The sequence below is a fragment of the Oncorhynchus mykiss genome, chromosome 15, assembly GCF_013265735.2.
Source record: "Oncorhynchus mykiss isolate Arlee chromosome 15, USDA_OmykA_1.1, whole genome shotgun sequence".
In the NCBI taxonomy this organism is placed as follows: Eukaryota; Metazoa; Chordata; class Actinopteri; order Salmoniformes; family Salmonidae; genus Oncorhynchus; species Oncorhynchus mykiss.
Window position 1 is genome coordinate 13,373,031 of NC_048579.1, and position 22,124 is coordinate 13,395,154.

A 22,124-nucleotide genomic window follows, 5' to 3' on the forward strand; every position below is an offset into this window, starting at 1 on the left:
CCATTAGTTATTATCAAGTTTGCGGAAGACGCCTTGGGGAAAAGCAACTCTGAGCATGCACTTTTACCGCATGTTAAAAGCACGAGCCTTTCCCAGATTAATCGTCTGTTACGTTGCTCGTGTTTTTATCGTGTTGGGCCGGGGAACAGCAGACTCGGTGGCCAGGATAGAAAGAGCATATTTACCGGTTTAAAATATCCCCGCGAGACATAGACTGATCATTAATACCGAGGTGAATGGCACAGTTGCGGCAATGCAGAGAAAACGAAGAAACACACACACACACACAAACCATTCACCAAGTTTGCAACCTAAATGCATTTAGCAAAATGAATAATGTAGCCAAATAGGCCTATAACAACATGTATGTCGTTTATTTTTGAAATAATAAGGTCTGTGCAAATTATGTTATGCGCAGAGGTTTGGCTAACCGTCGTTGGAACGAGCTCTCCTTTCAACCTCGAAATTCACACAGAACTATAAAAGCTCACGCCAAAGCATAATTGTCGAGTATAACTCGACACTCTAAATGTTGGAATCCGAAGAGCATTCTAAATAGGTGAAAAAGGAAAATCTCTTTGTCTCCGAGTCCATTGGAAAGACAGCTATAATGCACCAATCCATCACAATAGAATTAGTGAAGGGGTTACACAAATTAACAGACGTCTGAATTCAATCACTTATATTTTATTGGCGTATGCCATCTATATATTTATTTGTAATGATAGGCTATATGTTCTCTCAATAATGCTACTTGGTTTCCCTGACAGCGCTATAGGCATAACGCCATAAATATTACTAGCAGGGTATAGGAGACGAGTTTCCTGGTTCAGCTATTTCACCTTGTCTCTTAAAAAACAATATTGAAATATGAACTTGTCATAGCGGCATTATGTACTTAACAAACGGAGGTGGGGGGGGGGGGGGGGGGGGGGGGGGCTCAGGGTGTGGAATACCCATTTTTATTGCATCACCTGTCAGTGGCGTCCAATAGGATTCGAGTCTGAGGGCATTAATTGATGAAGGTGTCTCCGGGCTCGCGCACTTCCCCTCTGTCATTTTATTTGTGGCTAACCCTGCAGCCAGGATAGCAGCTGCATTTAGGCTCTTATTCGCTCTCTCTCTTTCCCTCCCTCCCCCTCTCTCTCTCTCTCTCCCTCCCTCCCTCTGTAGCTCGCTCCCTCTCCCTACCCCTCTCTTCTCTTTTTTATCCTCTCGTTGTGGCAGTGGTGTACACCTTCCTGCCGTGCTGACGGTCAGAGGGAGTGAGCCGGAGAGGAGAGGCAGGTAGGGGTTAGCAGACGGTCAGCAGCCGGACTGGCGGTACAATCCCTCGCATTCCTCCACCATGCCTGGTTCGGGGCAGGGCCTGAGGACAGATGCTGTGAACCCACCCGAGACCGCTCCATTTAACTCCGCATCTCAAAGTTTGCCTGTCAATGACAGCGTGGAGGTACTAGGACGCATCAGCAGCGGCCGACTGGCGCGTCAGAATGCCTTGAGCTCAAAACAAGGAGTTTATTCCTTTTTCTTTTCATAGCTGCACGAGAACAATTGATCGAGATAAATGCTTGGATTATTACAATAGAGAGGGAAAAGCAACATGGGAGACCTGAAGTGTGGGTTTGAGGAGATGCAGGGAGTGAGGCTGGGATACCTGCTGATTAAAGGGAAACAAATGTTCGCCCTCTCCCAGGTCTTCACTGACCTACTGAAAAATATTCCCCGGACCACCGTGCACAAACGCATGGACCACCTGAACGTTAAAAAACACCACTGTGATTTGGAGGAGCTGAGAAAGCTCAAAGCAATAAATTCTATTGCTTTCCACGCGGCTAAATGTACTCTGATATCACGGGAGGATGTGGAGGCGCTTTATTTCTCCTGCAAAACGGAACGCGTGTTAAAATCCAACAAAAGAAAAGCAAAGAAGGCCAGTTTACCCGAGGATGTGGGCGAGGGCAAGTTTCACGCGGACACGCACCCTACTGGGTTATGGAAGGAGAAAGTTTGGTTAAGTTTACACAGCGTGCCACAGCCTCTATCCCTCAACAAATCCGGCAAAAGAGAGCAACCAACCTCGCGCCCCGACTCCAATCTACCTCAAATTTACAATAAATCCCGACCGAGGGATTATTCCTTTGTCACCAAGTCGGCATGTAAACCTTTTAAAAACTATGAAACAGCTCAAATACCGGGCAATTGCGTCGCATTTAGCCAGAGACATTCGTTTTTCCGGAGCGTGGTGAGCCGTCAGCCGGTGTTGTTTAAATCCGCCATTGCTGCTCAGTCGAGGCTCTCTGCAACCGGCGACCTACTTCACAAAAGGAAGAGGAGGCGCGAGGGGGGCGGCGGCAGGGATAGGGACAGCGGCGGCGCGAGGCAGTCGTGGAGCAGGAGCAGACACACACACTCACACCCTCACGCACACCACCCGGTGCTTCTCGTGCAGCCCAAGTGCTGCAGCAAGCCAAAAACCCAGCACAACCACAACGGGACAGCTCTGGGCCATTTCCATCTTGGACACGAGTTTTACCTCGACCACGAAGCTCACCACCATCCTCACCCGCAGCAGCATGTAGGGGGTTTCCCTGAGAGCTACAGCAGTGACACTGAATCCAGCTGCTACTCAGAGCCGCTCAACAACGACTCGGACTTCGGCTCCAGTTTATCCACAAGCAGCAACTCTGGGACCTCTGATGAGGAGGAAGATGAGGAGGATGAAGAGGAGAGCCCGTTGGAGAGTTCTGAGGTCAGTTCTGACGAGGAGAGTTCATCTCAGTCTGACAGCAGCTCTGTGTCCAGTCAGGTCTCTGTCCAGTCCATCCGTTTCAGGAGGGCCCGGTTCTCCTCTGTCAACGCAACCAAAAATGTCCCCACTAGAACTCTGCCTAACGCTAAAACTCTCTCCACTACTCTCTCCAGCACTAAAACTCAGTCCAACAGTATAACTCTCTCGCACACTAAAGCACCTTTGCTCCTGCAGCCTACCTTCCACTACAGCCACCAGCAGCAACCATCTATACCGGTTGTCCAGGGTGGAACCAGCCAGGTGGACTATGCCAGTCAATGGAAACAACAGAAATATGAGTATACAGCCAGGGAGGCCAAGCAGGACGCACACACACACAGGTTCAGCTCGCCTGTCATCCGGGGGAGTTGTTTCACTGAGAGGAGAGACAGGAAGGTTCCTGAGTCCCAGGTCCAGACCCAAAGAGAGATAAAGAGAGCCGAGCTGGTGTCCAGAACAGTTTATGCACTGAGCCCCTCACCTAACCCCAACGGGAACAAAGCGGTTCCTGCGCACAGGACACCGGGACACGCAAACAAATGCCCCCCAGTCCTGAGCTCACACTGCGCCCATGACAAAGACACAAAGCACTCCAAGCCTACAGACAACAACCAGCTTTCATTAGCTGCAAATCTAAAGAGAGAGGTGAGAATTAGCCCAATCCTGAAACTGCCCTCTCCGCTCAAAACTATTAAGACCGAGCCGGAAGAGCTCTCAGTGGCCGCGGGTCCCCTCCCCAACAGTGGCAGGGCGGTCAAGACTCCCCCCTTCAACCTGCAGAATGTGAAAATCAAAGTGGAGCAAAGCTATGATGAATTCGAATACAACAGTAAGGCCTCTGGGTTCCACTGCAAAGGAGACGAGGCGGATATCAACAATGGCCAGTACCCCGGCGGCGACATCAAACACGCTGCTGGCTGTTTCAACGAGACCAAAGCCATTGAAAGTTCTACTGGGGCTCCCAAGTCCTCATCCGGCTTGCAGGAATGCAGGAGCACTCGAGACACCCCTTGTTCGGAGGAGGGGGAGTATAAAAACGGAGTTGGGGTCAGGAAAAACTGCAGGACTCTGGTTCTGGGGAAGGAGCCTGGAATTTCGAGGGCGCAGGCGAAACAGAACGTGTCCAAAGTTGACAGGACTTTATCTTCTCGTCCCGTGGGCAAAGCAGAGATTTGTGATGGAAATATTGAGCATCTAACTGGGGCGAGTAAACGAAAACGCGCGTCCAATAATGTAGCACCCTCTCTGAAGAGGCCTTTCAGCTTCATGGCGAATTTCCCCGCTCCTCCGTCCCTGGTTGTGGGCAGCGACGGGGATTTAAGCCCAGCTTACTCTCTGAACTCTCTGGGGGGACCCCGACCTCCCACCCGCTCTCACCCCGTGTGGCGGTGGCAGCCTGGCGGTCGGACAGTCCCTCCCCCATCCGCTCAGAGAATCAGGAAATGTTGACGCTTTTTTCTTTGACAAAAACAACAAAAACCTGGATGGAAACCTACAGTACCTTGACTACAACATAAGTCTTAAAGTGAATGGGAGGCACTAATGTATTGCATCCTTCAGTTGTTTTTATTGAAATGTTTTCCTTTATTTGATGTTGTGGATTTAAAACATTCCTCGTTGTTGTGGAGTTGTAGATCAGTAATACATACACTGCTATTCTCCATAACGCGCGGAGCGTCTTTGAGCCTCTCATCCTATGCCATTGGATGACCCCTCCTCGTGGATTTATTCTGACTAACTAACTCTTCATAAGCTATCCACCATAAGCAATAGGCTACACGATTTGGCAAAATGTGCTTACTTTAATTTTTATCGGATCTATTGTTTCTGTTCCCCTTGATGCTGGACCTGTTGGATTGTACCAGGGTTTCAGCTCGACCTGTTGGATTTTACCAAGGTTTCAGTGAAGTAAACATTTGTGCTGTACTGCCTTTGTGGTGAGAGAACGAGAGGGGAAGGCTCCCTCATAAAAATCACAGCACTCCTATGCTGGTCTGTGTTTTTCTATCATCAGCTGGGTAGGCTTAATCAACAGATGCAGGGTTTTTCTTAAATAACATGGTTAAGCCTACTGTCTGTCACCGTAGCCTTATTACGAGTTGTAGTTGCTGTTTTTCCATAGGATTTTAAAAACCTAATAGAAACCCTAATTTCGGTTTTAATTCGATGCTTGCCAGAGTTTGGGTCAATTGTATCTATTTTCAGATAACCGTTTTTGAATTCGATATCAAATGTAGATTCATTTCTTAATGCAAGTCAAAATTCATAACGTTAATTGCAGGATATATTGAATAGGACATAAGTGTAAGTGACTTGACTCTTATTCTGATCTGGCTGTTGCTTTCCGTTTTTCAGAGTGTTTGTGAACAGCCTTGTTTGTATTTCCTGAGAGTATTTCCTGCAAGCTTATGTTTGGCTGTAGTCAGACAGCTACCAGCGCCCATTCAGACCCATAACAGTGCAGACCTTACATACAGACAATCACACACAGAGAAACGCCCATGCCTGACACAGATCACGCCTTTTCGTGAAAAACCACACGTCCTGACAACCTTGACATGTTTTTGCATTTTGGTTAGACATTTTCCTATATATTACAGGTTTATTGATTAATTGAAACACCATAGCCCTAATGTAGCCTACACGAAAAATCGTGAGAATACTGTGAAAATAACCCTCCTGTCCTACCAGTTTGGGGGTTGTACACTAAAACACAAACCCACCAAAGGGTGTCTTACAACACACTGAGCCTAATGTAATTTAGAAACAACACGTGGAGGCACAAGTGATAGGCCTACATGCATTGCACGTTGACACACGCGGCCCCATTTCAGCTTGAGGAGTGTAGGCTAGCTTGGCCTAATTATGAAAGAGGGGATTGTTTAAGAGAAGCTTAAAATAAAATACATTTAAAATAAGGTTGGCTATTAGCTTATGTCCACTTAAATATTTAACTTAAAATTGAACATTTATAATTGGTTATTTGTGGCCATCCATAGCCAACACATGAAGTTGGATTGTTTACTATTTGCATATTTAGGTCAAACCGGTAATATCGTTGTTCATTGTACCCTTGCATCTGAAAGCATGCTGAAATGCCCAGCACAGCAAGTTGCTGTGGAATAGTTACATATTAGCTCAGTGGGTAAATGCGTAATTACCTGTTTACATTCTGCGGTGAAGCCCACCGTGCTGAATTGACCTGAGAAATTCACCATTCGGTCAAAATTACTCAAATATAGTCTACAGAGGATTAGCAGTCAGTCGAAAATGTGTAGGCCCAAACACAAAGCTAGTTGTACCTTATTATAATAGCATTGCACTCTGCAGTGATTCGAGATTTACACAAAATGCCATGGCCCTCTCCATATCCCCAGGTTAGGCTATACTTTCTTCTCTTGTGTATCAAGTCAGAATTTTTTTTTCTAATTTTGCCACGTAACCATAAGTAATATGTACACGCGATGAATGTATGTCAGACTTTTTTCATTATGTTAAATATTCTGATGTTGTTGATAGAAAAACACAGAATATACCTAAAAAAAATCTGTCAAATGTAATTAAAGTTGCATCTAAATATCTATATTTCCCACAACGTAACATGTTGATTTTCTGAAGTTGTAGCAAAGAGAATAATCAAACCACATAACAACAAACCACATGCCTCATAATTCTCACAGCAACATCAGCAGTAAAGACTGAAACAAAGGCCCATTCGATTGGTGATTGTAGTTAAGAGAGACAAAAGCTTGAGTTAACTCAATGCTCAGATTTTGTATAGATTGATCTGTGTAAAATGCACCTCTACCACCCCAAACCATGCGTACTCCCCCTGTAGTATGTATGTATAGAAGCAAAGTTAAATAAATGTGCCTCTAAACTAAACACAGCCATTTTATTCTCCATTTGAAAATGACGTGATCCCTCCAACCTAGAGGGAGTTGGGGGAAGGGGAAGATCTCCCTGGGAGGAGAGGGAGGGGGATTCATATGTTCTAGGAGGGAAACTTTCACCCTGTAATGCCCGTGTCAAAGTTTACTGGGCCAGAGGAGGGATATACAGCGCAGCGTTCAGCGAGGGCACACACACACACACGCACGCCCCTCTGTAGGTACTTACCAATTCTCACGCCGATCACAGAGAGCATCACCCGGGCAAGGAGATGGTGGTAGAAGCGTTTACGGAGGGAACTACCACAGCAGAGCTCTGACAGTGACGCTATCAATGTAAACAATTGCATGGTGTCGCAGCTCGAGGCATGGGGCCCACCCCTCTATCTCCTGCTTTGCCCCGCTTTCTCACTCATTCCCCTAGCTTTTTGATACAATGCTTGAGGTCAGGATTTTGACATGAAATTTGAAGTCACTGGTTGTTTATATAAAAAATATATATTTATTTTTGTGAATTACTGGGTTTTTGTATGTCATTGTTGTGTAGGAGGATGCACTCGAAATGAAAAACTTGAATGGTGGATTTCTGAAGCACTTTCCCTTTCTTCTGAGTTATGAAGTGTTCATTAAATACGTCTGAGTGTGAGTGATGGCGCATTCTCTTTGTTGTGAGTTGAAGAAACACACACTTCATTCATCTTGATATTAGATACACTGTATGCCTATGTAAATTGAATCGTCACCAAGAGGATACCGTGTTGACAGCGCATTGGTTCTGTGGACAAATGCGTAATCAGCATGCATTTTGGGGTAGGATCTATTGGTGCAAGGTAACAGTTTTACTCTCCATGCATTGGGTTACTGAACTTTATTGGCATGTAACCCACCCCTACTATGACCCACATATATATTACACTGCCATGCATGATACATACTATAGGCCTACTTCTGAGTAATTACTTACGTACGTATGTTAACATAGGCCAAGACAGTACAACCGTCTAGTTCTATATACAAACCTGTAGTACACATGTGGGCCTCTGAGTTCCATCAAGTCCTTACCAAACCCTTCACCATTGACATCCACACGAATAAACGGCATGATCGAGTCATAGTCCCTAGTACCCTTTCACGTGCACTTCAGTCGACATCATCCGCCATGTTTGTTCTCTGTTCCGGTTTTGAGTAATGGGATTTTATGGTATGGTAAACCCGGAGGTTGATGGGGGAGTCCTGTTGTCTAACCCTGGCCCGGCCCACAGTAGCCTATGGGTGGAGGTTAGCAGGCCGCTCACTGAGACAGACGAGCATGTAAAGCTAAAGCATTCTAGAGGTAAATTCCAGTGCCGATTGCGAACCAATAGACTATAACTTCTATCGAATAACAGGAGCTAGGCAGAGAGGAATTTAACGAGTTAAAACACAAGCTGGATTAAGAGAAACCTCAGGCAATTTACTAAAGAGGTCGGCTACTCAATCTGGCGCCATCGCTGCGTGGACAGTTATCGCATCCGAGGCACTCAAATAGCCTACAGTATTCCCAGCTGCTGTCCTTGTTTAAAAAACCAGGTTATAGGAGTAACGCTGACAGACACAGCCTGAATCAGGTTCAGCACAACGCACCTAGCTATCAGACAATTAAATACAAGTGATCGATAAAGTTGTCAGAATGCCTTTATATTATAGGCCTATAAAAAAATATATATGAAAAAGATTGTTGCCTGTTGACAAGACTATTCAATATCACAGAACTCAAAATACTTTATGAATAAATGAACAAATAATCATTTGAATGAATTAGGCTAATTAAATAGATTTTAAGTTGTACAGGGCAATTGGAACACACACGCAGAAACACACACACACGCACACACAATAAGTTATTAGCTTAAATACAATTAGCTTACATAAATACAATTTCATCTATATATCGTTTTCATTGGTCGCTTGAGGGAAACAATAGTTAATTATGCATCATCAAACAAAATGTCTGCACTTTTCTTTACCATACATATATTCTTTACACACTGTTAGTAAGTAACTCGACCTTCAAGTAAAATTCTGCATTGATATCAATGGGAGATTTCCGTGAGAGTTCGGGTTACGTGAGCATATGTCACTTTGGAGCCCTCCACACTGGCTGTAATCAATAGGCAAATGGTGCCGGTGTTAACCCGTCCCATGCAGTCTGATATGGCCTGATCCTAAACAACATGAAGACCAGTAATCACATATCCTTTGGACAAATTAATATATGTATTTTGTGTGCACTAAATTGTCCGAATTACCAATAGTCTTAATGGAATAATGATAGGTCTAGCCCTACTTTCAACCACTATTAGGCACTATGTAATGTATTCATTTCAATAGGCAAATGCAGCCAGACCAAAGTACTACTACTAGGCTATATGACCTCACAGAATGATGTGCCAAAGACCATGAACAGCAGAAATCCACACTGATTTGGCCACGATGTTGCACCAGCGCTTGAATCTAATGACCTGACTAAGTCATTCCATCCACGATTTTCAGTAGTTCAATAATTATATTAATGAAAGCAAAATTATTTTGAAATTAATATATTTTGAAACCAGCCATATCATGTTCCTATAGCAAGACAGAAGCCATAAGAAACAGGCAGCACTCCTGCTTCAGTCACGACACATCCACCACAGTCACACATGATGCTGCTGTAGCCGGTACTTCAACTACTAACAGGCCTACACACTATAGGAGATAGCTAGGTACGTGAAACCCAGTGAAAATGCAATTATCCCCTTCACATCCATGGTTCTATAGGTGACCCATTACCCTGCATTTCAACCCTGCTACGATGTTTCCCTGTTTTGTGCGTATATGGTTTTGGAATTAGGTAGTATTTTAAAACGGACTATGGAGAGTTGCCCGTGTGTGTGCGCCTGTGTGTGTGTGCGTGAGACCCATATAAGCTACTCCATACGCCGAAGCTGTACCAGTCGATTTGTATGGTCCAGTCCCGTTGAAACGGAAGCTCAAATAGGCTGAAACACTTCATGACGAACTATCAGCTCATCCGTAGAAACTCAAACTCTCAAAACAAAATATTTCAGTTCAGTCCTTATGAGTCAAAGACCGTACAAATGAAACACCCATATGTTTTATTGTCTCACTGACAATGGTGGTTATTTACTTAACCGAAGAATGTCTGTTTTACAACGCTGACTTCTGTAAACATGCTGGTTTGGCCTCCAGAGTTAATAGTCATGATAACAAAGGTGTAATCATGCAACATAACAGCACATCTCCTCTTAGCTTCCATAATGTGACTGACTGCCTGAAGCCTACAGTGGAGGCAAAAATGGAGGAAGAAACAAGGGGATAGTCCCTTCTAATGTTTAGCCAACTCGTGATTCAAATCTAAAATTTAAGTCATTTTCCAATGTCTGTGTCATAAACTCATTTATACTTTCATTGAACTTTTTTGCAAAATGTGTGAATTTTTTCAGCAATTTTCTGTCATTAAGTCATTTGGTCGCGCATAAATGAGCGCTGGAGACTATATTATCAGTATTCTAGAAGATAATGGTGGGGAAATGTGTTTGTGGTTTATTATGCAGGACACAATGCGACCCAGACCGAAGCACGCTTCATTCAGACATTTTGAGTATTCCTTTGATTCAAGTCCCATTATTCACACGAATTACCATAGTGTAATCACATTTTGTCTTTTGCCTCGCGTTTTAAAGTTCTTCGGTGGACTTTAGCTATGTTTGACATCAAGTAAAGGAGTTATTGAGTAGAGGAGATATCGAGTAGAGGAGATATTGAGTAGAGGAGATAGTGAGTAGAGGAGATATCGAGTAGAGGAGATATTGAATACATTGAGTATATCTATTCTTAGTGGTATACTATTTTTTTTATGTCATAGTGGCATGCTACCACACACAGTAGTAGTATTGTGTGATTCCACAGAGTTGTATCAGATTGTTCATCTGAGTCCGGAGAGATGCTCTGGCCTGCTTGCCTGCCTGCCTGCCCTGTACATGGTCCTGCTGTGGCAGCGAGGAAGGGAGCGCGAGAAGATAGAGTGGATATAGAGATAGATGTAGAGAAAGAGAGAGACAGAGAGCAGTGGAGTAAGTACTTAAGTAAAACTACTTTAAAGTACTACTTAAGTCGTTTTTTGAAGGTATCTGTACTTTTACTTCACTACATTACATTCCTAAAGAAAAATATGTACTTTCTACTCCCACACATTTTTCCTGACACCAAAAACCACTCCTTACATTTAGAATGCTCAGGCAGGAAAGCATTGTGGTCCAATTCACGCACCTATCAATATAAGGCGTTGTCATCCCTACTGCCTCTGATCTGGCTGAATCACTAAACACAAATACTGTCTTTGTAAATTATGTCTGAGTGCTGGAGTGTGCCCCTCTCTGTCCATAAATGTGCTTAATATAATATATTTTTAATATATTTTTAGTTTTACTCAAGTATGACAATTGAGTACTTTTCCACCACTGTACTTAAGTACATTTAAAACCAAATACTTTTTGACTCTTACTCAAGTAGTATTTTACTGGATGACTTTAACTTTTACTTGAGCCATTTTCTCTTAAGGAATCTTTACTTTTACTCAAGTGTAGCTTATTTCGTCCTGAGAATGTTTGATAAATATCCATTAATGGGGTTAAGATAGGCCTTTAGAATATATTGATATATTGTTCTACAGTCAATCCCTTGTGAAGGCCGAAACGCATTTTATCAATAAAGAAGTAAGCTATTTTCCACATCTAACCATTGTACTGCAAGTGTTGCTGAATATTTTTCAAATTTTTCATTTTGTGCTCATGAACCTTTGTTGGAAAGTAAAGTAGCGACAGTATAGTATTTTCACATTAAATGTTAACACACACACACACACACACACTATATGTTAGTTTAATTATAAAATATAAACGTGTGGAGGTAATATGCGTTTTCTTTTATAATCATAATATTTTCAAATATATATTCACAGTTATGTTGGTCAGCAATAACCTTACCTCGTAATTCAACAAAGGATTTATAATGAGTTATTTCAGTCTAATACAAACAGGCCTAGAACAAAATCGGAGAGAATTACGTTATAAGGAGTAATCCAAATGACATAACATGGTCCCAATTATATAACAACGCATGGATCCATGCATCCAACGACACAAAATACATTCAGTGTGAAGCAGAACGCTTTGCTTACATAGTGCAGCCAATGAGTTCGTGAAGCCAACTCTACATATCGATAGGTTTTAAAGGCAAGGCGCCTGTGTACAACAGCGTTTGTGTCCGGTTAAAAATGGCATGATCTAAAGACATTTGGAAATCGGGTGTAGCATCGACAGGTTGCACGGAGAGAGGTGAGAGGCTTTTCTGATCGCGATGGAGCAGGGGGTCGTGGGTCGAGGGGAAACAGTCTGGCAGAGGGCTTGCGCCTGGTCATGGAGCTCAGAGCGATTTAAAAGCTTCTTATGCGGTGAGGACAAGGAACATGTCGGAAAAATAGCGTAGACTGATCTGCAGAGTCGCCCATTCCAGTTCTATTTTCTACATGCACAAGAACAGTGACATGCCCTTCCAAGCCCTACCCAAAAGTGCAGTATTCAAGAGAAAAAGTATAACTAATAAGTACATTTAAAAAAAAACACGGAAAATAAGAAATGAGAGGAAATATATACATGTACCATTGCCAAATGGACAATGATCAGGGATACTGGAGTATAGAGGTAGATATGTACATGTAGCCAGGGATACTGGACTATAGAGGTAGATATGTACATGTAGCCAGGGATACTGGAGTATAGAGGTAGATATGTACATGTTGCCAGGGATACTGGAGTATAGAGGTAGATATGTACATGTAGCCAGGGATACTGGAGTATAGAGGTAGATATGTACATGTTGCCAGGGATACTGGAGTATAGAGGTAGATATGTACATGTTGCCAGGGATACTGGAGTATAGAGGTATATATGTACCTGTAGCCAGGGATACTGGAGTATAGAGGTAGATATGTACATGTAGCCAGGGATACTGGAGTATAGAGGTAGATATGTACATGTTGCCAGAGATACTGGAGTATAGAGGTAGATATGTACATGTAGCCAGGGATACTGGAGTATAGAGGTAGATATGTACATGTAGCCAGGGATACTGGAGTATAGAGGTAGATATGTACATGTTGCCAGAGATACTGGAGTATAGAGGTAGATATGTACATGTAGCCAGGGATACTGGAGTATAGAGGTATATATGTACATGTAGCCATGGATACTGGAGTATAGAGGTAGATATGTACATGTAGCCATGGATACTGGAGTATAGAGGTAGATATGTACAATGTGCAGGGATACTGGACTATAGAGGTAGATATGTACCTGTTGCCAGGGATACTGGACTATAGAGGTAGATATGTACAATGTGCAGGGATACTGGACTATAGAGGTAGATATGTACATGTTGCCAGGGATACTGGACTATAGAGGTAGATATGTACCTGTTGCCAGGGATACTGGAGTATAGAGGTAGATATGTACAATGTGCAGGGATACTGGACTATAGAGGTAGATATGTACCTGTTGCCAGGGATACTGGACTATAGAGGTAGATATGTACAATGTGCAGGGATACTGGACTATAGAGGTAGATATGTACATGTTGCCAGGGATACTGGAGTATAGAGGTAGATATGTACATGTTGCCAGGGATACTGGAGTATAGAGGTATATATGTACCTGTAGCCAGGGATACTGGAGTATAGAGGTAGATATGTACATGTTGCCAGGGATACTGGACTATAGAGGTATATATGTACCTGTAGCCAGGGATACTGGACTATAGAGGTAGATATGTACAATGTGCAGGGATACTGGACTATAGAGGTAGATATGTACATGTTGCCAGGGATACTGGAGTATAGAGGTATATATGTACATGTAGCCAGGGATACTGGAGTATAGAGGTAGATATGTACAATGTGCAGGGATACTGGAGTATAGAGGTATATATGTACCTGTAGCCAGGGATACTGGAGTATAGAGGTAGATATGTACATGTAGCCAGGGATACTGGAGTATAGAGGTAGATATGTACATGTAGCCAGGGATACTGGAGTATAGAGGTAGATATGTACATGTAGCCAGGGATACTGGAGTATAGAGGTAGATATGTACATGTTGCCAGGGATACTGGAGTATAGAGGTAGATATGTACATGTAGCCAGGGATACTGGAGTATAGAGGTAGATATGTACATGTTGCCAGGGATACTGGAGTATAGAGGTATATATGTACCTGTAGCCAGGGATACTGGAGTATAGAGGTAGATATGTACATGTAGCCAGGGATACTGGAGTATAGAGGTAGATATGTACATGTAGCCAGGGATACTGGAGTATAGAGGTAGATATGTACCTGTAGCCAGGGATACTGGAGTATAGAGGTAGATATGTACATGTTGCCAGGGATACTGGAGTATAGAGGTAGATATGTACCTGTAGCCATGGATACTGGAGTATAGAGGTAGATATGTACATGTTGCCAGGGATACTGGAGTATAGAGGTAGATATGTACATGTTGCCAGGGATACTGGAGTATAGAGGTATATATGTACATGTAGCCAGGGATACTGGAGTATAGAGGTAGATATGTACATGTAGCCATGGATACTGGAGTATAGAGGTAGATATGTACATGTAGCCAGGGATACTGGAGTATAGAGGTAGATATGTACATGTAGCCAGGGATACTGGAGTATAGAGGTATATATGTACCTGTAGCCAGGGATACTGGAGTATAGAGGTAGATATGTACATGTTGCCAGAGATTAGGAGAAAGTGACATGGAGAAACGTAAATAATAATATAAACAATAAAATTACATAATAATAATAATAATAAACAGTATGGCAGCAGCATAAGTGGTGGGTGTGTGTAGGTACGTGTGTGGGTGTGAACTGTGAATGTGTATGTGTGCAAGAGCGTTAGTGTATGCGTCATAGGCGGGTATAAGCCTACATGTAAACAGGGCTGAAAAGTGACTGGCGGCAGTAATATAGAAATACTTATGGTAATATACCAATGGTAATATATGCATGTAAACCGTAGTAATAGTGACCAGTAGCTGGATAAATAGATCGACACTAATGGTAATTGTAATCAACAGTCAATGAACGGCAGTGGTAGTGGTAGTAATGCATGTAATTAATAATAATTTTAGCATCATCGTAGGCGTGAGGGGAAGCAGAAGTTGTTAGCCATCTTATGGCCAGGGGATAAAAGCTGTTTAGGAGTCTGTTGGTCTGAGGCTTGATGCACAGGGCTGCTGGACTGGAGCATGAACAGTCCACTCCAGGTGGCTGGAGTCATTGGAACATTTTCGGGCCATTCTCCGATTCAAGGCCTATAATGGAAGTGTAGACTACTTGATATAACTGTGGCCTTGTAAAATAATGATATGAAGAACATGTAAAATAAATGAAAATATGATTTCAAGTCGAGAAGCCACCGCTTTATTACAAATGCATGTTTATGTAGGACATGGAAATTTGAAGACGCAAATATGTTAGCCGGATCCAACTCCATGCCAAAAACCTTATGATTCAGCTCAAAATCCGGATTAGAGTTCTACACGTAAAATTTATGCAGTCTTATTCTTCACTGCACTAACCTCTTAAAGCTTCGGCTATACGCTATTTTAGTCCCAGTGCTGAGAGATCCTATATCAGGATGTATGCCTATAGCCTATGCTATTTTTAGATAAGCATACATACAAATGAGTTAGTTTATGAGGATCTGCTTAGAATCAAATTGTGCTTAACTATGGCTTACGTAAATACATGCATTTACATTTGTTCATATTGCTTTTTATCACGATGTAACAGGTACTCATAATACCTCATTCATACAGATACATACAGGGTTGGAGAATAACTGATTACAAACAAAAACTGTAGGCCTAACTGTAATGAGTTCTTTTACCAGCGAAAATATTGTAATCAGATTACAGATACTTTGAAAATGTAGATGATTGCTTACTGGACAACCTTTACATTCAGAAAGGACGTTTTACGGAAAAAAATACATTATCACACCTTTCTGTTGTCCCAATGACATTCAATTCCTAATTGAAAAAAAGGGCGCAAGTTTAAGTTTGTTCCACCTGAGTGAGTCTGACCACAAATCAGACACCGCTATTATGACACCAAATGAGTTTGAGCTATCATTTTTGTCTTCTTCCAACGCGTTTTAAGGAGACAGTAATCAGATTACGATACCGAGTTTAGGCAATCCAAAAGTTACATTACTAATTACAATTTTGGACATGCAGGAAAATAACTGCTTACATTTAGAAAGTAATTTACCCATCCCTGGCTACGTTAAGACTAGTTTTATATGGGTAATGAATAGAAGAACAAATGATAGGTCCATAGGCCTACTCTACTAATTTACAAACACTAATTTAAATTAGAATCACTTACATCAGCAGACTTCGAGAAAAAGTGTCGCTTATGAAATGTAAAATAAAATAAAAGTGTTGCCTCGTGTCCTGACCGAACAATCCGTTTCTGAATCCATTAAGGCAGATTGACACCGGAGCCCCGAGTGACCTCCGGGGTTAAAGGACTCATTTCACAACGACCCCAAACAGGCACAAACTATACCACGCCAACTTAGTCCCAGTTCTTATTCTCATGATGTATTATTATTTCTAACATTGAAGAATTGTTGAAGGTAGCAAATAGGCAATTCGTTCTCCATGGTCCACATTTTACCATTGACAAGGCTAATATCTGACAAATCTACGGTCCATTTCTAATCCTTTTGAACAAATGAGTGGACGTCCCTTATTTAAAAATATATTTCACAACAGCTGTTAGATACAACTGACTTAAATATCCAACTATTAGAGCTGAAATTAGTAGAGCGATTTCTCCTCTCTTGAAGCGCAACGGCCGATGACTCCACCATGTCCAACGTGATTTAACTTAATACAACTTAACTTAATACAAATAATAGGAAGTATATAACAACGACTGCAATTGTTGCAATTGTAACCGTTTATCAGAAAAACGTTAACTTTATCCATGACAAACAGATGTCGTAGGCCATAGGCTTCCGAATTGACAGAAAAACATTAATGCACAGAGGGAGACATGAAATCACACTGGAATCCCTTATGCAGATGGTTTAATATGCCTATAGGCTATTATATATAGACATATAGAGTTATTGAGGCTCAATATAAGATACGTTAATTGTATCAATATTTTAATTTCGCCTATGAAATATGTTTGATGTAAGCTAGGCTAAAACAATGACATATTATTCTATGAAGTGTTATGTAGGCCAACAGCAGCTACAGAAAATATTCCCACCAGAATCCAATAGGCTCATCATTGCCTCCTAATATCCCAGTGGCAGCCTAATGCATTGGTTTTACTGTGACTACCTACCGTTATTGCTTCTAACGACAAAACGTTAACATTTTAATTGTCAAATAGCTTTATAGAAAAAAGTATGTCGCTCTATTCTGCATTCTAAAATGACAGCTCAAAAACGAGCATTCTCGTCATTGATAAACGCCATTGTTTGTCGAGAGGCTGTGGACGTGCCCGCGCCCGCGTACCCGCCTGCGGGTATTTAGAGACAATCACGTCCAGCGGTGACCTTTGGCCCCTCATACCATGAAATCAGGCTCCGCGACATGCGCTGAGTGAATGCCATGCACGAACACAACAACAAATAATAGCTACAAATAGTCTACTGCTCTACAATAGCCGAAATGATTAGCTCATATTTATTCATTCATTTTTTACCAACAAATAGGCTAGCCTATTTTCCATTAGGAAAAATGTCCAAGCAATGTCTAATTCATGGACACAACCTATACCCACAGTGCCTTCATTTTGAGATGAGTTAAATATTTATGCTTATTAGGACACATTTTTATCTTAATTATAATTTATCTCAATAAATAACTGATTAACTGAAACTTAAATGAAGTCAAGTCATCAACTTTTGATTTAGAATGCATATCAAGGAGTGCCATGGAAAAAGAGTAGGCTATTGAACACGAAATAAAAGGAGAAACGTGAAAATGTAATTTCGGTGAATAGCAGATTTGTGAGAAAAGAGGGATGCTGTAATGCATAGAAGCCTACACGATCACTTTTATTAGCCTAAATATGGACTAATGCAGCAGGCTGTTAAACACTACATGACCAAGAGTATGTGGACTTCTGCTCGTCAAACATCTCATTCCAAAATCATGGGCATTAATATGGAGTTGGTCCCCCCTTTGCTACTATAACAGCCTCTGCTCTTTTGGGAAGGCTTTCCACTAGTTGTTGGAACATTGCTGCAGGGACTTGCTTCCATTCAGCCATAACAGCATTAGTGAAGAAGGGCACTGATGTTGGGCAATGAGGCCTGGCTCGCAGTCGAAGTTCCAATTCATCCCAAAGATGTTCGATGGGGTTGAGGTCAGGGCTCTGTGCAGGCCAGTAAAGTTCTTCCACACCTATCTCGACAAACCATTTCTGTATGGACCTCGCTTTGTGCATGGACGCATTGTCATGCTGAAACAGGAAAGGGCCTTCCCCAAACTGTTGCCACAAAGTTGAAAGCACAGAATCGTCTAGAATGTCATCCATCGTATGCTGTAGTGTTAAGATTTCCCTTCACTGGAACTAAGGAGCTTAGCCCGAACCATGAAAAACAGCCCCAGACCATTATTCTTCCTCCACCAAACTTTACAGCTGGCACTATGCATTGGGGCAGGTAGCATTGTCCTGGCATCCGCCAAACCAAGATTTATTGTGTCGGACTGTCAGATGGTGAAGTGTGATTCATCACTCCAGAGAAAGCGTTTCCACTGCTCCAGAGTCCAATGGCGGCAAGCTTTACACCATTCCAGCCGACGCTTGGCATGGCGCATGGTGATCTTAGGCTTGTGTGCGGCTGCTCGGCCATGGAAACCCATTTCATGAAGCTCCCGAAGAACAGTTATTGTGCTGACGTTGGCAGTTTGGAACTCGGTAGTGAGTGTTCAGAGGACAGACAATTTTTACAAGCTATGTGCTTCAGCACTCGACAGTCCTGTTCTGTGAGCTTGTATAGCTCCTAAAAGATTCCACTTCACAATAACAGCACTTACAGTTGACCAGGGCAGCTCTAGCAGGGCAGAAATGTGACAAACTGACTTGTTGGGAAGGTGGCATCCTATGAAGGTGCCACATTGAAAGTCACTGAGATCTTCAGGCCATTCCACTGACAATGTTTGTTTGTATCAAACAAGCTAGGCCTACACTTTTCGTTGGAAATACAAATTTTTTCCTCATTTAAAGTTATACAGTTCTTAAATTGCTGAATTTTGAAACACAATAGGAAACTTTGTCTGGCTCTCCTGCTTCCACTCAGGTTTCAGCCAACATTTGGACCACTTCTTTAAATTGGGTATTCAGGGTCTGGAACAAAAGGGAAAAGCAGGGTATTCAGGCCACATTGTATTTAACCCTTAAGGGAACGCAGGAGCAACGGCCTTTCAACCCACCTCTTTTAGCTTCCCGAAATCAAACAGGATATATGAATGAATAATACAACGTGACGTGACCAACCCGGTGTTCCGGTTGTTCATGTCACGGTGGATCTCCGTTAATGGTTTGGTTGGATTGGGTTTTGTTTGGAGGGTAATCCGACCCGGACCTTAACCCCGGGGGAACCGCAGCGTCAACAGACGAAGTCGAACAGTTTATAGGCCCGATACTTTGAATATGCGAAACTTCAAAATATGTTGTAAATTCAAATTGCTTTTGCTGGAATCCAATATGGCTAAGGAAATATTCCTGGTTTATAATGCATGCATGTTCAGCATGCTGAACGGATGTCAAGCTCTTTTGTGAACGCAGGCCTGCTTATATGATACTCACTTATATGTCAAACTATACAGCCTGTTCTTTGATGTGTTCGATAGTGAAAGTTGTCTGAAGCCAATCAAGCAATTATCAGATCAGAAAAAATACATGATGTCTATTCAGGGAATAGCTGGTGAAGAACGTGAACCTTTTGGATGTTGCATTGAACTTAAGTGACATATTTGTATTATCTAATAGTCTTAAAATGTGATAAGGACACGTTACGTTCAAAGTTAAAGCTGCGATTAGAAATGAACAACACAGCATTTATAGGCAAAGCTATAGATGTAAGGACTGACCATCCACAATATCAAAATTAAAGTTTTCAACCAATTATAGTTTGGTGGGTGCTTATTTTGGTCATTTTTTCACACAAGTACAAGTCTGTATTAATAGCATTGCCCCTTTAGGTCAAAATTACCCCAATTCCCCTTAGGACCCCCTCAGAGTGGGGTCACAGCCAGGGTCGGCCATTATCAATGGTGATCATGGAGCAATTAGGGGTAAGTGCCTTGCTCAAGGGCACATACGAATATTTTTCACCTTGTCGGCTCGTGGATTCGAACCAGCGACCTTTCTTTCAGTTATTGGTCCAAACCTCTTACCGCTAGGCTTCCTGCCACGCTTTAATTAGTTCACAAACATTGGATTAAAACAAGCTTATATTTGGAGCTCTGATGGGGTACGACAGTTGAACTAAGCTCGTAAGGCATTGGCATTGAAGGCATTGAAGTTATATTCTTCAAGAATAAATGTACATACAATATAATTATTAATTTACAAGTCTAAAAAGGGATGTAGCAACTGCAGATTGGCCCTTTAGGTCAAAATGTAGGCCTCATTATTTCCCAATTCTATTGAAGCAATTGAATATTGATAAGTAATATTTTGATGTAAAATATGAAATCGATCAGCAGTGAGGAATGTGATGTAAAATCAGGAAATAAAGGTCCATCCATGGAGATTTTTTTGCCTGTGAGAAATAATAACAATCTGATTAATCAAGAAAACGCACCTTTGCTGACAATTTGAAATGTTGCAGTGTTTGTTGCCTTCACTTAGAAACCTCAACTTCCCCCATAAGTACCTTTACTGGTATTTGGCCTAGGCTTATTCTAAATAAATAGTTGACTGGTTCAGTAGGCAAGCATATCCACAATACCGGCTTCTTCATTTCCCCAAGCTCTAAAATAGCATTAACAAAAAAACTATTTGGTAGCAACATTTTTACAAGGCTTTAGCAAACTACTCTAGGATACATTTGGTTTCGTCTAGCCTAGGCATATTCATACAGCATGGCGTTAACTATTTATAAACAAGGCTTACAGTTTCCGTTTATTGCAATTCAATTATTGTTCTGTAGTGCATATATTTTACCTGCAGTCTAACCTGCTGGTTACCAACGTGATATATAGCCTAGGCTACATACAGATCGGATACGCAATTTGAAAGTGATGCCAGTTCTTTTTTGTTTGTTAATTAAAACGTAATCCTCTCAAACCTAATTTGACATGAAAGTGCAAATCTCGAAAAATATTTTCAAATTGAAACAACAAACAAACAAGAAAATGCAAACAGTCAGTCTTGAAAAACCAAGCCTATATAATTGTTCATATGTATCCTGTATGAAAAACAAAATGGCTTTCTGAGTGGAAATTTTAAGGGAAAGTATTCAGTCTAAGTAGGCTACAAGGCAGTGACAGTCTTTATAGTGACTTGTTGGAATACTATAGACCTACATCCTCAAGTTAATTATTCATTTGCACATCATTATATTGTTTGTTTGATCATATTATTTAAAACGTACTTTACTTAGAGTCCAGAGATTATTCGTGTTTCATTACACTGGAATTCATACTGTTCCCTGCATGCTATATAGGGAAGGGTTCGCCAACTTTTTTTGGTTTTAATTTTTGGATGTAAATACTAAAAACTCCAGCAAATCAGCTCCAAGTGATTTTAATTGAAATCTGTTCCAAAGTATTCCCTCGCATAATAGAGAGATATATGTGATTGTATCCCACTGGGCACAGACGTCAATTCAGCGTCAATTCCACGTTGGTTTAACATCATTTAATTGAAATGATGTAGAAACAACGTTGCTTTAACCAGTGTGTGCCCAGTGGGATACAAATGTAAGCAATTTTTGAAATTATTATGTTTTAGTCAAACAGTATATCTGTTTGGGCTTCTTGCGGTCATTTTGCAGTCTACAAATTATTTGTAATTATGTTCGGCCCCTGACGATCCGCTCAAATCGGCCAGCGGCTGAATTTGGTTGATGATGCCTGCTATATGGGGTGTAACATTATGCAACTGGGTTCTAGAAAATACTCTGTCACGGGGTCAGTCATTTATATTTAAAAATTCGAAACAAAATGTTTAAGAAAATGATGGTTGACTGTAATAAGTATTGAAAATAATAAAACAGAATTGATCATTTTGAAAAATTGCTCGATGGACATGGGCTATTCATTCAGTTAATACTGAAACAAGTTCATACAAATTCTAG

At 41.6% G+C, this 22,124-nt stretch overlaps 1 protein-coding gene across 1 annotated transcript; it reads left to right on the top strand.

Annotated features, from left to right (window-relative positions):
* The first annotated feature begins 1,050 nt into the window (after nt 1-1,050).
* LOC110489606 (SKI/DACH domain-containing protein 1) lies at nt 1,051-7,327 on the top strand. Its single transcript, XM_021562341.2, has one exon. It carries the CDS (start codon nt 1,604-1,606, stop codon nt 4,238-4,240), a length of 2,637 nt encoding a protein of 878 aa, XP_021418016.1. The 5' UTR covers nt 1,051-1,603; the 3' UTR covers nt 4,241-7,327.
* Nucleotides 7,328-22,124: the final 14,797 nt, after the last annotated feature.